Source organism: Saccopteryx leptura, chromosome 13 (assembly GCF_036850995.1).
Source record: "Saccopteryx leptura isolate mSacLep1 chromosome 13, mSacLep1_pri_phased_curated, whole genome shotgun sequence".
Lineage (NCBI taxonomy): Eukaryota > Metazoa > Chordata > Mammalia > Chiroptera > Emballonuridae > Saccopteryx > Saccopteryx leptura.
In genome coordinates, this window is record NC_089515.1 from 38,713,381 (window position 1) to 38,728,173 (window position 14,793).

A 14,793-nucleotide genomic window follows, 5' to 3' on the forward strand; every position below is an offset into this window, starting at 1 on the left:
GTATCTCAGTTGTTTATAGCAGTGTCCTGACATACCAAGGTTATGGGTTCGATCCCCAGTCAGGGCACATATAAAAATCAACCAGTGATGGCATAAATTAGTGGGACAACAAAAGTTGATATTTCTCTTTCTTTCTCAAAAAAATCAATAAATTGAAAAGAAACTCAACCCTGGCCAGATAGCTCTGTTGGTTAGAGCAGGGGTAGTGAACCTTTTTATACCTACCGCCCACTTTTGTATCTCTGTTAGTAGAAAAATTTTCTAACCACCCATCGGTTCCACAGTAATGGTGATTTATAAAGTAGGGAAGTAACTTTACTTTATAAAATTTATAAAGCAGAGTTACAGCAAGTTAAAACATATAATAATAATTAATTACCAAGTACTTTATGTCAGATTTTCGCTGTTTGGCAGAATAAATCTTTATAAAACAACTTACTATAGTTAAATCTATCTTTTTATTTATACTTTGGTTGCTCCGCTACTGCCCACCATGAAAGCTGGAATGCCCACTAGTGGGTGGTAGGGACCAGGTTGACTACCACTGGGTTAGAGCATTATCCGGAAGCACAAAGGCTGCTGGTTCAATCCCCAGTCAGGGCACATATAGGAACAGACTTTCCTGTCTCTCTCCTGCTCTCTCCCTTTCTATTTCTAAAATCAACATATAAAAAAAAGAAACTGAATGATTTTTAGTATGTTCACAGAGGTGTATCCCCTTTTCTTAAGACTCAAGACCACCCTGTGGCCTCATCTTGTGGTTCTCAGAGCTAGCCTTCTCTCTCCCCTGGCATCACACTGATCCCAACCTTAAGACAGATAACCCTAACATGGGGACATAGGCCAGTAGGTACTTTTCAACAATAAAATAGTTAATCACCCTGTAGGAGTTCAGGATTCATGGACAGATGCTACTTTAGGGAGCCTCCTTCCCATTGGCAAGGTCCTATCTACTACTCAAGGTCTCTTATAGCAACATTTAAAAAGCTAAACACAAATAACATTGCAGATTTGCCAACTGTAGACTGGTAATAAACCTGCTTGGGAATCTGTGACTGTTCTTGAACAGTCGGTCTTAGTTCTGGACAGATGAGCCTGTCATATCACTCTCCCTTACTAGTGGCAGATTCCTTTCCAGTAAACACATGGGAGCTTATTAACAGATAATATACAAGTGAGCAATTACCCTATGGTATGTCTGCTGGTGGTAAGTGCTGTGAAGAAAAATAAGGCACACTGAAGGGGCAGAGATTGATGGTGGTAGGGATTGGTATCTTATATACAGTGGTAACGGAAGTCTCCTGACAAAGTGATATTTGAGTAAAGATCTGAAGTAGGCGAGGAGTGAGCCCATGAGATCTGAGGGGAAGGATGTTCCAAGCAGAGGGAATATTACGTGTGAAGGCTCTGAGCAGGAGGGTGCCTGGCATGTCTGGGGAGCAGTGAGGAGGTCTGTGTGTGCTTGGGGCAGACGGGTGATAGATGGGGCAATTAGCTCACCCCTGCCAGGGGGATCATGGTAAAGACTAGGTTTCTCTCTGTGTGATATGGGGACAGTGTCGAAGGGTTTGAGGACGGGGGAAAATGACCTGATGGATGATTAAAGGCAGCACTCTGGCTGCTTTGTGGAGAATGAATAGCAGAAGCAAAGGTGGGAGCAGTCAGCAGGATTAGAAATGGCTGGTGCAGATAGAGTTTGAGGGTGGTTTGCAGGATCTGCGTGTGGGCCAGATGGTGGGTACAGAGGTTAGAGAACGCAGGGGTGCTGAGATTTTGGCCTAAGCCACTAGAAGGATGGGATTGTCACTTCCTGAAGTGAGGAACCCTGGGAGGAAATCAAGGGTTTGACTTTGGACATAGTATGTTTGGGATGCCTATCTGAGTAGAAATCCATGTCTACAATCACAAGGATACAAGTTAATAATTTCATGAGTGCCTGTCAAGGGGCTTATGAAATAGCAGAAGAGAATATTTTACTGAAATAAGTGCAGTTAAGGTAGAAAATCACAGCATTGGGGAGGGGGATTAAGTGAAACAAGCAAAAGGGAGAGTGAGGGGCCAGCAGAGGAGTCCTTCTCCTGTCCTTAGAAGATGCCTGTGTCCTGGTGAGCCTGCAGTGGTACCACTGATGTATGGCTGCTGGGTGTTTCCAGTAGGTGGTGTGGATACTGGAGAGCAGGGTCTGGGTCTTCCCTCTGTGTCCTCAGTGCCAGGCATTGGTCTTAGCATTTGGTAAATATCTGATGTGTGGCCTCATTTCCCTAACTGTAAAGTACAGAGGTCGAACTAGATCAGTGCACTAGAATCAACTAGGAAGCTTAAAGAATTGCAGGGATCCATCCCAGATCTACTACATCATAACTTTCAAGCTGGGGGCTTGAATTCTGGGTTTCAAAGTCACATGTTACTATTTTTCAGTTAGTCCAGCAGCAGTGTGCAGACGACCATCTGGAAGCCATTGGACCAGATAACTCCTGAGGTCCCCTCCAGCTCTAACATCCTGTGAGTCTTGTTAGAATGCTTGCAATATCACTCTGTTCTTGGGAAATGGGTGTTTTGGTTGGGTGGAAGAGGCTGGAGGGGAGGAGGAGAAGCTGCCTCTGGGTAAAGGTGAAGGGTGCCTGGGGCACCCCATGATCTCTGTCTGGGACACCTGTTTTCTGATATAGTGTTGAGAATCTCTAAGCTGTTTTTTGCTCATGATTAGAATAGGAGGTACCTCATGAAATGAATCATTGGCCAACTCAGAATATCTGTGACTTGATGTCGCTTAGACCTATAAGCAAGCCCTCAGATGTGTATCCAGGAGGACAGTGATATATATAAGGTAGAGAGTCTACTTGTCCACCGTAGGAGTTAGTTTTTCATAGAAATCCAATACTTCTAGATTGATTCACCCAACCATTGCAGCCTAGCCTGTTGAAGCACTCAGAGGTCCTTTAAGTCAGTTTAATTTTACATATTAAACCAAGGCCTGCTCCAAATCTTTGCACTGGTAATTGGCGACAGCATAGAGCTGAAAGCAGTTCTGTGGTTTACAATATCTTTTTTTTTTTAGCTCTGCCATTCCCAGTTGGGGGCTTCATTCTGGGTCTAGGAATGTGGGACTCTTTTTTTCTATTTCCTTTTATCCAATTAAAGTTTCTCCCTTTTCTACCACCCATGGATGTAATGTCTCTCTGATCAGTGATCCACATGCAGGGCTGATGCTTTACTGCTGAGCCAACTTCTGCTCCCAGCTTCTGCTAAGTAATCAATCTCTCCCTCTCCATCTCCCGTTCTTTTTTGTCTGTCTGAGTCTCTCACACTTGAGTCATTCTTTGCTTTCTTTTCCCTGCAATGCTTCTTCTAAAATACAAAGCTGAGGGTAACTTTCATTTATCCATGTTTGTTTGTTTGTTTATTGGCAAAAGAGAGATGGAGAGGGACAGGTGTGGACAGACAGACAGGAAGGGAGAAAGATGAGAAGCATCAGCTTGTAGTTGCGGCACTTGAGTTGTTCATCGGATTCTTTCTCATATGTGCCTTACTGGAGCTGGGCAGCTGAGGCAGTGACCCAGTGGTCCTTTCTCAAGCCAGCAAACACGGGGTAATATCAGTGAGCTTGCGCTCAAGCTGGGACCTCAGGATTTTGAACCTGGTCCTCAGCGTACTAGGTCAACGCTCTTGTCTACTGTGCCACTGCCTGGTCAGGCTTTTACCCATATTTAAACCTTTAACTGTTGAACCCAGATTATATCAATATGTAAACCACATTCAGTGAGGGAGCTGGGTAAAGAGTTCATCCACAGGTTGTAAAATAATACATACACATGTCCTTTCTTCTAGTCCTGAGCCAACAAACTGTTGCAAGTTCAAGGAACCTTATTTTTGTTGTCTCATAACCCAGTGCTCCTTAATCTCGTGGCTTTCACTTTCACTGTGTAAATCTGTGACTTCTGTTTCCTTGTCTCAGTAAACAGTATGCTGAACACAGATCAGATTTTTCTTCTTGTTTTCCTTTTTTTTTTTTTTTATAGAGACAGAGTCAGAGAGAGGAATAGACAGGGACAGATAGACAGGAACGGAGAGAGAAGAGAAGCATCAATCATCAGTTTTTCTTTGCAACACCTTAGTTGTTCATTGATTGCTTTCTCATATGTGCCTTGACCGTGGGCCTTCAGCAGACCGAGTATCCCTTGCTCGAGCCAGTGACCTTGGGCTCAAGCTGGTGAGCTTTGCTCTAACCAGATGAGCCTGCGCTCAAGCTGGCGACCTTGGGGTCTCGAACCTGGGTCCTCCGCATTCCAGTCCGACACTCTATCCACTGCGCCATTGCCTGGTCAGGCTCTTTTTGTTTTTAAAAAATTTTTATTTTGTTGATTTTAGAAAGAGGAAGGGAGAGAACAAGAGATATAGGAACATTGATCTGTTTCTTTATGTGCCCTGACTGGGGATCAAACCAGCAACTTCTGGGCTTTGAGACGATGCTCTAACCCAATGGTAGTCAGCCTGGTCCCTACCGCCCACTAGTGGGCATTTCAGCTTTCATGGTGGGTGGTAGTGGAGCAACCAAAGTATAAATAAAAGGATAGATTTAACTATAGTAAGTTGTTTTATAAAGATTTATTCTGCCAAACTTAGTGAAAATCTGACATTAAGTACTTGGTAAGTAATTATTATTATATGCTTTAACTTACTGAACTCTATATGATAAATTTTATAAAGTACTACTTTATAAATCACCATTACTGTGGAACCAGTGGGCGGTTAGAAAATTTTACTACTAACAGAGATGCAAAAGTGGGCGGTAGGTATAAAAAGGTTGACTACCCCCTGCTCTAACCCACCGAGCTAACTGGCCAGGGCCAGATCAGATTTTTCTTAATGCTTTTGGAGTGCCTGTGCCTTCTTGATCTCCTGTTACTGAACTTTTATTAATTTACTGTTGCTGAACTTAATATTAAGAAAAACAGACCAGATTTAATATTAATTGGAGATCTAAGGCTTCTATACTGAAGGAAAGAAAGCTCATCGATGTGGTGACCATTTCTTGTTCTTAGTTCCTCAGAGCCTTTTATTATTTTTATTTCTAAATTTGAATAAGTGCAGATGTTTCTATATTTTTTAAAAATATTTTATTTATTTGAGCGAGCTAGAGAGAGAAAAGGGGGAAGAGAGGGAAGCATCAACTTGTAGTTGCTTCTCGTATGTGCCTTGCCAGGCAAGACTGGGGCCTCGAACTGGCAAACTCAGTGCTTCACATCAAGGCTCTACCCACTGCAGCTTCACAGGTCAGGCTACATTTCTACATTTTAATCTTTTTTTTTGTCCTACATTTATATCTTTTACCTGTAACTACTTCAGAATATTTTCTAACTGATGGATAAAGTTATATTTTGTTTACATTTTTTGTTTCAAACTTCAAAAAGCTGTCCTCTTCTCTCTAGCATTTTGAGGTTTGATGAATGAACCTGCACTTTGATTATGCTCCCAATCCCCTAAATCTTCATCCCTGCAGAATAACTAGAGTTCTATTTTTTTAGGCTGCCATCAAGAAGGTCTTCATCTGCTTTATAATCTCAGTCATTTCTCTGCACCTCTTCCAGCTCTGGTATGTCTTTTTTTTTTTTTTTGTGAGAGAGAGAGACAGACAGGAAGAGAAATGAGAAGCATCAGCTTGTAGTTGCAGCACCTTAGTTGTTCATTGATTGTTCATTCATATGTGTCTTGACCAGCACAGGAGGCTCCAGCCAAGCCAGTGACCCCTTGTTCAAGCCAACGACCTTGGGCTTCAAGCCAACAAGCAACCTTTGGGCTCAAGCCAGCAACCATGGGGTCATGTCTATAATCCCATGCTCAAGCTGGAGACCTCACAGTCTTGAATCTGGGACCTCAGCGTCCCAGGTCGGCATTCTATCCACTGCGCCACCACCTGTCAGGCTGGTGTGTCTTTCTTAAGGCATAGGGACCCAAAACTGCACAACACATTCAGCCACGGACATTGAGTGGTTTTGAATAAGGGCAGGATGTTAGTTTTTTTTTTTGTTTCTAGTGTCCTTTCTGGTGCTTTTAGGGCCTTTTGTGATGAAACATGCAACATGGTGTCTTCAGGAAACAAGGCTAGGCTGATTGTAAAATAATTTTGTTATCCTGTAATGATTATCTTTGTCATGGGCATATCAATTTCTGTAGGATAAATATCTGAAAGTGGAATTATTGATGCATTACTAAGTTGCTCTGTTTGGGGGGGGGTTATAAAACACTTTTTACTTAAGAATTAGACCTCTCTAGGGCTGTCAACATGGATGTATGTGTCACTCATGAATAAACCTAAGTTAAGGCATGAAACATAAGTGACATATAATTAGTGCTGGAGAGTGCTTTTTAACTGTTTTATTTATTTATTTTTTTAAAATCTTTTTTTTAAAAATATTTTATTTATTGATTTTTTAGAGAGAGAGGAGTGAGAGAGAGAGACAGAGAGAGAGAGAGAAGGGGGAGGAGCAGGAAGCATCAACTCCCATATGTGCCTTGACCAGGCAAGCCCAGGGTCTTGAACTGGCAACCTCAGCGTTTCTAGGTTGATGCTTTATCCACTGCGCCACCACAGGTCAGGCCAGCTTTTTAACTGTTTTATAAGAAATAAATATTACTGTTTTAAACCACAACAGTTCTCTACTGAAGTTCACTCCTGGGAAATGAAAAACCCCTTCTGGTCAGGAGAGCATCTGGAACAGCAGGCTGTGCAAGGTGGAGTTTTTGTGCTAAATTGCTCTTAAGATAGGTTATGTCAATTTATATTATCCTCAAAATGCTGACTTTGCTATATGTCTGCCGGCACTAAGCATTGTTAGTGTTTGGAAACCTCGATCAATTTGGTAAGCCAAAAATGGTTTCTCATTATTTTAATTTATATTTCTTTAATTTTATTGGTAGTCTTTTTGGTTTTTATTGGCAGAGTTTTTCTTGACAGTTTTTTCCTCTGTGAGGTTTATTTTGATTACCAGTAATTTCTGTTTTCTACTTAGAAATAGTGTGATACATTAGAGCAAGGTTTAAAGAAACACAAATATTGAGGAACACTGTGAGTCCCTCAGTCACTGTTATCGATTGCTGGTGTTTTGGGTTATCCTTATGAGGGCAAAATAAAAAACAGGACTGGATATTCCACTTTTAAAGGGTCAGCTGTGGTATTGAAAATCCAAAGGTTATAAATGTTTTCCGGCTGCTGACATTGAGCAGCCACACCATTTACTAGCTCTGCCTCTCCGAGCAAAAGACACCTCACCTTAGCTCTGACTGTTCTGAGCCCAGTCCCTGAGGTTTCTCTGAGTGGAGAACATTGCTTTCTTCTGAGGTAATATTTGTCTCCTTCAAGAATCGACAAAGAAGGCTCCCCGCTATTTTCTGCACACAACCGCCAATGCCCTTCTCCCCACTTGCTTTACCTGGCTCCTTAAAGAGACCAATCTATTCTGCCTTCTCACTCAATCTTTTTTTCCTAGACAGTAAAAAAAGGGGAAGGGGTGAAGGAGGGATAAGCTTATAAAGCAAATATCACATAGGTGTTTCCTTGGTACTGAGATGCCAAGTGATTTCACTGATACCCACTGTGTTCCCCTTGGCTATGGGCTCCAATACTTCCTATTCCAGGACACAATCATTTGTGGTCCAGAAACTTTATGCTTCAGCAAGATATTCTGCCAACCCATATTTAGTACAGATAATTCACTTTATTGTTGTCTACCGTAATTAGATAGCTTTTCAGTGGGGCTGTATTTTTAATTAGAGAAAGAGGAAGGGAGAAAGAGGCAGAAACATTGATCTGGTCCTGTATATGCCCTGACAGGAACCTACAACCTTTGTGCACCAGGTTGACACTCGAACAAACCAAGCTATTCCATCAGGGCATCTGTGAGAACTCTTAAGCAAGCAGATGTGTTTTGTTGGTTGGAGGTTGGGAGTGGGGCAAGAAACCAAACCTGCAAACTTGTTAATCCCATGGGGTGGTAACAGGCATACCTCTGCCAGCCACCTGCTTCCCTGTGGTTCTAAGGGTTTTTTCTTTGTTTCCCCCATTTAAAATTATAAAAACAGTCTATCTACACAAAAATTTTTTTGAGAAAAATAATCCATGTTGCTATGTAGGTTTCAAAATTAGGATTTAGAAAATTAAGTATATTGAGGTAACATTGGTTAATAACATATAAATTTCAGGTGGACAACTTTAAAATACATCTGTATATTGTATTGTATGCTCACCTCTCAGTCTAGTCTCCTCCTGTCAGCATATATTTGACCCCATTTACCCTCTTCATCTTCCCCTCCCCTGCCCCTTCTGTCAACCACCATTCTGTTGTCTCTGTCTATGATTTTTGTTTTATATGCCCCATATAAGTGCAGTTCTGTGGTTCTTGTCTGTCATATTTCACTTAGCATAGTACTCTCATGATCCATCCATGTTGTCACAGATAATAATGTTTCTTTTTTATGGCTGAGTAGTATTCCGTTGTATACATGTACTACATCTTCCTTATCTAGTCATTTGTGGAAGGACACTTAGCATAGTTACGATTTTTAATGACTGCCTAATAGTCTAGCAGTTAGTCAACCACTCTTGGACATTTAGATTGTATGTGTGTCTTTTGTGTTTTTTAATATAATTAATTTTAAAATTCTGTAAACTTTTGCATACAGCTTTTGGGACTTTTTTTTTTTTTAGGTGAGAGAAAGACAGGAAGGGATAGAGATGAAAAGCATCAACTCATAGTTGTGGTGTTTTAGTTGTTCATTGATTTGCTTTTCATATGTGCCTTGACTGGGGGGCTCCAGTTGAGAGGGAATTTTTGTTTTTAGGATAAATTTCTGGCAGTGGGCTTCCTGGACTCCTTGTCTGGTTTCTGTACAGCTACTGTACCGCTTTCTAAAAGAATTGTGTCAGTCTGTATCCAGAAAGGTTTTCTAATATAAACACGGTGAGAGAAGTATGTTAGCAGGGAAGGCTCTGGGACGCCGGACCAGATGCGGGTTTTTAGGTTGAACAAGGCGGGTGGTGGGGCTTTCTTTCTGTTTCTGGCAGGTTTGGGCTCATGTCTCACTAAGTGGGAGTGTCATAGTAATTTCCTAAGGGGAAATTCGGGTGTTCTCTGTGGTAACAGTTCAGTAGCTCTGCTTCTTGAGATCATGAAGGAAACAGGTGAATTGTCTTTACTTTGTGTATTAAGTTAAAAGAAAATTTAGGTATCTCCAAAACTGCTCCCTGGCCGATTTGGTGTATGTGGTACTTTTAAGAGTCACCCTGCCCCTCAGGTTCAGTTGTCTATTCACCAACCAATAACAGTTCTAGGGTGAAAAGGAATTAAGTAGATGCTGACTGGAATAAAAATCACCGAGGGGGGCATTACAATGTTCTAGAATGTATTTATGAGACACTGTAAGTCCTAACAGTAGCAGATCATTTTGAATTTTACTTAATTTTATGCAGCAAAAACCCAAAGGTGTACAAAGTTAATGATTATTAAGAGTAAATTAGCAGAACTTACAGCCAAGTCAATCACTGGTATGCGATCGGTACCAGTCCACCAGAAATTTCTTGCCAGTCCGTGAAAGTTAACCATTGTGATGTTGTATTAAGATTATAGACCCAATGATTGTAGACACTATAACCTTCAGACAACTTCAGGGTGGTTAACTCTTTCGTGAACTGGCACGGGTCTTCAGAACAGTCGGTGACAAACACTAACCTATATGAATCAGAAGTTTTCTAAAGAAAGGAGGTGCTGAGCCATGTGGTTTTTGAAGGGACTGAGTGATTGATTTCCAGCGCACATGGCCATGGAGCGATGATATTCCCTGACAAATGGAGTGAGTGTGCTAGGCCTGTGTCCTCTTTTTGGCTATGCAGCCAGCTAAGTGTGTGACTTCCGATAGGATAGGGGTTTGTTTATATATACGGCATGCTGGCTGTGTGTGTTAGTGTGCTGGGTGTGCGATGAAGGTGATGCTGGGCAGAGTCCGGCAGGATCCTGGTGATCAGATTCTGTTCTCTGTTTCTGTTATAGCCCTTGCCAGCTTCCAGCCATGGGGGACATGAAAACTCCAGATTTTGATGACCTTCTGGCTGCCTTTGACATCCCAGACCCCACCAGCCTTGATGCCAAGGAGGCCATCCAGGCCCCCAGTGAGGAGAATGAGAATCCGCTCAAACCACCAGGCATGTGTATGGATGAGGGTGTGTCCTTGTCTCACTCAGGCTCCGCCTCAGATGTGCCGGCTGTGAGTGTCATTGTCAAGAACACCAGCCGCCAGGAGTCATTCGAAGCGGAGAAAGACCATATTGCTCCCAGCCTTCTGCACAATGGCTTCCGGGGCTCAGACTTGCCTCCAGAGGCCCACAGCCTGGGCCACAACTGTGGGAAGTTTGATTCCACGTTCATGAATGGAGACAGTGCCAGGAGTTTCCCAGGCAAGCTGGAGCCTTCTAAGTCAGAGCCACTACCGACCTTTAACCAGTTCAGTCCAATTTCCAGCCCAGAGCCCGAGGATGCCATTAAAGATAATGGGTTTGGGCTGAAGCCCAAGCACTCTGACAGTTATTTCCCACCCCCTCCTGTCGGGGGCCCAGTCCTGGAGGCTCTGGCTAAGTTTCCGGTCCCGGAGCTACATATCTTTGATCACTTTTGCAAGAAAGAACCCAAGCCAGGGCCCCTGCCCTTAGGGAGCCAGCAGGAGCATGAGCGAGGGGCACAGAAGACAGCAGAGCCTCCTAAGGAGCTGGATGCCAGTCGCTTCTTTGGGGAAGCTTTGGAGTTCAATAGCCACCCCAGCAACAGTATTGCGGAGCCCAAGGGGCTAGCTACAGAGCGTGGGAGCTGCTCATCAGTCCCCCCGAGGCAGCGTCTTAAGCCAGCTCATTCCAAGTTGTCCTCTTGTGTGGCAGCCTTGGTGGCCCTGCAGGCAAAAAGAGTCGCCAGCGTCAGCAAGGAGGATCAGCCTAGCCACACAAAGGATCCCTCAGGGCCTGCGAAAGAGGGCTCCAAAGGCAGCCCCAAAATGCCCAAGTCACCAAAGAGTCCCCGGAGCCCTCTGGAGGCCACTAGGAAAAGTATGAAGCCATCGGACAGCCCTCGGAGCATCTGCAGTGACAGCAGCAGCAAAGGCTCCCCCTCTGTGGCTGCCAGCTCCCCACCAGCGATTCCCAAAGTCAGAATCAAAACCATTAAGACGTCATCGGGGCAGATCAAACGGACTGTCACTAGAATCCTGCCAGACCCTGATGACCCCAGCAAGTCCCCTGTTGGATCACCTCTAGGGAGCGCTATTGCTGAGGCCCCAAGCGAGGTGCCAGAGGATGAGGCCACCACCCTGCCTGCAGTGGAGCCCTTTCCTGAGGGGAGCACAAATGTAGGGAGCCCCCAGGGTGACAGGAAAGGGGTTGAGAGTGCAGTGAAAGCCAGTGAATCTTCGTCTCCCAGCTGTGGCTCTGGGTCCCGGGCACCGAAGGGGGTTGCCCTGGGCTCACAGACTGGCAAGAAGCAACAGCAGAGCATTACACTGCAGGCATCCACCCCGGCCTCTGCCAACCTCCTGCCCAAAGCTGTGCACCTGGCCAACCTGAACCTGGTACCCCACAGTGTCGCTGCCTCTGTGACGGCCAAGTCATCCGCGCAGAGGCGGAGCCAGCCCCAGCTCACACAGATGTCAGTGCCCCTGGTCCACCAGGTGAAAAAGGCTGCCCCGCTGGTCGTGGAGGTCTTCAACAAGGTCCTCCACAGCTCCAACCCTGTGCCTCTCTATGCGCCAAATCTTAGCCCACCTGCCAACAGCAGGATCCATGTGCCAGCCAGTGGGTACTGCTGTCTGGAGTGTGGGGACGCGTTTGCCTTAGAGAAGAGCCTGAGCCAGCACTATGGCCGGCGCAGTGTCCACATCGAGGTGCTGTGCACGCTCTGCTCCCAGATGCTGCTCTTCTTCAACAAGTGCAGCCTGCTGCGGCACGCCCGGGACCACAAGAGCAAGGGGCTCGTCATGCAGTGCTCGCAGCTGCTGGTGAAGCCCATCTCTGCGGACCAGATGTTCATGTCGGCCCCCACCAACTCTGTGGCCCCAGTGGCCCCAGCCCCGGCCCCCGCCCCCGCCCCTCCGCCTCACCCCTCTCCCTCACCCTCTCCCACCCCCAAACATGACCCTGCCTCGGACAATACCAGCTCCACCATTCCAGCTTTGCCGCTCTACCCAGACCCCGTGAGGCTCATCCGGCATGGAATCAAGTGTCTTGAATGTCATAAGCAGATACGTGACCACACAGTCATGGCCGCACATTTCCAGAGGATAGCGGAGGAAACCGAGGGGCTGGTAAGTGACCCTTCCTGTGGCGGGTGTCAGGCCCTGGTCCACACAGGCTCCATGTTGGACAGGGAGAAAAAGAGCTCATTGATGAGAGCAGTGGTGGCATCTTAGGAGTCTTAGAAGAGGAAGTTTGGCTTGATGGTTAGCAACCTGCTTAAATATATAGTGCTCGGTGTTTATTGGGAAAAGCATCCTGCCCACCACTGAGGGGAGGCCCTGAAGATTTAGTGAGTGTTTGTATGCACGTGCCCCGTAGTTCACTCAGCTCCACTCTAAGGGAGCTGTCTGGGCCCTCTGTCCAGCCTGGGCTGGGTCTCTGTTGGGTGGTGCCCTCATCTCTGGCAGGTACCAGTACAGTCTTGGCAGGTGCCCACAACTCAGGGCAGAGGTGGTGTGACACTGCTCTGGCCTTGGTCTGCCCTTCTAAGAACCATACCTTCACTACGTTGGTCTGACTGCAGCGGACACAGCTCTTTGTGCAGAGCCCTTTGGGGAACCTGCCGCAGGGCCAGTGGCAGGGCTGATGCGGAAGGGAGAGCACACTGACTTGTGGCCCTCCTCCTTTCGTCTGTTCTCACTGCTCTGGGAAAGCAGCTGTGCTTATCTGCTTCCCATTCTTGTTTATGTCTGATGAAATCTGGCTTTATTTAAAAAAAGGCATTTGTGCTGAAAATACCCTTTGGCACCCTCTGTATCGGTGGCTGTCCGTGTTACCAAGGTCCTCTGAAGAACTGGGGCTCCAGACATGCGTCCAGAGGCTCTCATCCTTCTCATGTGGAGGGACCTGGCCAGGCCCGTGCCCTCAGCCGAGCTGCAGAGTCTGGGCCAAAAGGACGGCGGCTCTTCTTATTTTAGTTCAGCAGGGGACACCGTTTGCACGTGTGTCCCGAGCGCCCCCAGTGTGCATGGGGCTCTGTGCTGAGCGCAGGGGTGCCAGCAGGAGGGAGTTGCCCCATTCCTCCTGGAGCTTACAGTGGCCTGGCAAACAGTTACAGTGTGTGCACTTGGAGCAGGGTTGAAACAGGCTTGTCAGCATAGATGCAGAGAGTGCCTCAGAGGGACTAATTCATTGTGACGCCACAGGTGACATTTGAGCATGGAGTAGGGGGATAGGCAGGGTGTTCAAGTAGGGGGACAAAGGTATGTGACAGTGCCATGTGTATTTGAGAATGGGCTGTTGAGAATTGTTGAGAGTTAGGCCGCCCTTGAGCGTGTTGGGCAGAGGCAGGAGGAGGAATTTGGTGGGATATGAGGCTTCTCCAAAAGGGGGCCAGCAAGGTGCCCTAGGGTCACTGTTGCCTCTCCTGTTCACCTGTTTCTGTTTGTAGTTCCCTTCTGATGAGTCAGGCGGTTGGTCACTGCTGCCCTTCCCTCAGGGGCTTCATGCACCTGCTCCCAGATTGCTTCTTCTGAGTCATGTGATCACAACTATTGCCTGTGGGTATCTTACACCTGGGCCTCTGTTTTTTTTTCTACATTATTCCTAACCTGTCTTCTAAAATGTGAGCAGCAGTCTGGGTAGAGGATCCCTCCGCATCCCGCATCTTCTCTATGTCATTCTCCTCTAGTGGAAGCCGCACATCAGGGCCCCCAGACAGGATGGGAGGGTGTAACCAGGAGCACTGTCAGACTTCTCTCAGCCTCCTCCTAATCCCTCAAAATCTCCTGCCAATGAAATGGCCTCTGAGTCTCAGAGAAAGGGTCAGGCTTGAGCTCTAGGATCGAAACCTTGCCTTGATGTTGGACTTGGGTTTTCTGGAACAGTAGTACCCTGGCTTCAGGTCATGCCCAGAGTAGGTGGTGGACAGGTGGGCTGGGCTTCCACTCTAGGATTGGGACTACAGGACAGCTTGTTTGGGCCTTCTGTCTTCCTCCTGGGAGTCTCCCCCTGTGCAGACTCCCAGATCTGCCTCCCTGTGCAGTGGTTGGAGGGGTCCTTCCCCGACATTCCAAGCCTAATGGGATCTTGCTATTTTTATGTGAGCACAGAGATACTATTTTTTCTTGTTCTTAGTGTCATTATCACACCTAAAAAAATTAATAACAATTCCTTGATAGGTCCTAATACAAGTCCATATTCAAATTTTTCTGTTCATGTCAAAAGTTATTTTTGAATCAGGATCCAAACATGGACCACACTTTACACTTGTTTGTTAAGTCTTTTAAACTTCTAGTCTAGGACAGTACCTTGTCCCAATCCACCTGATCAGACCCCCCCCCCCTTTATATTTCATTGATTTGTTGGAAGGAGCTGGGTCATGTGTCCTGAGGATTTTCTAGGACAATTCTGAGTATGACTGATTGCTTCCTGAGAACTCTTCAGGATAATTTTGGGTTTGCCTGATTACTTCCTCATACAATTAACTTGTTCTTCTATTATCCCACATTGTATCTGTAGACTGGAAATTACCAGTAAAGAATTGATTAGATTCAGGTTCAGTGTTGAGGAGGGGGAGTACTGTG

General features: G+C 45.8%; 1 protein-coding gene across 9 annotated transcripts in view; it reads left to right on the forward strand.

The window, feature by feature from the left end:
• The window catches only part of ZNF592 (zinc finger protein 592), a 58,530-nt gene that overhangs the window by 18,415 nt on the left and 25,322 nt on the right, over positions 1-14,793 (forward strand). For 6 of the 9 annotated variants that reach the window (XM_066355109.1, XM_066355100.1, XM_066355106.1 and 3 more), the window contains 2 exons: positions 2,419-2,502; positions 10,044-12,336. In XM_066355109.1, coding sequence (XP_066211206.1) covers positions 10,063-12,336 — 2,274 coding nt within the window. In that variant the 5' untranslated portion in view covers positions 2,419-2,502; positions 10,044-10,062. The remainder of the gene's footprint in view (positions 1-2,418; positions 2,503-10,043; positions 12,337-14,793) is intronic. The other 3 variants (XM_066355105.1, XM_066355108.1, XM_066355107.1) reach the window with 1 other exon arrangement.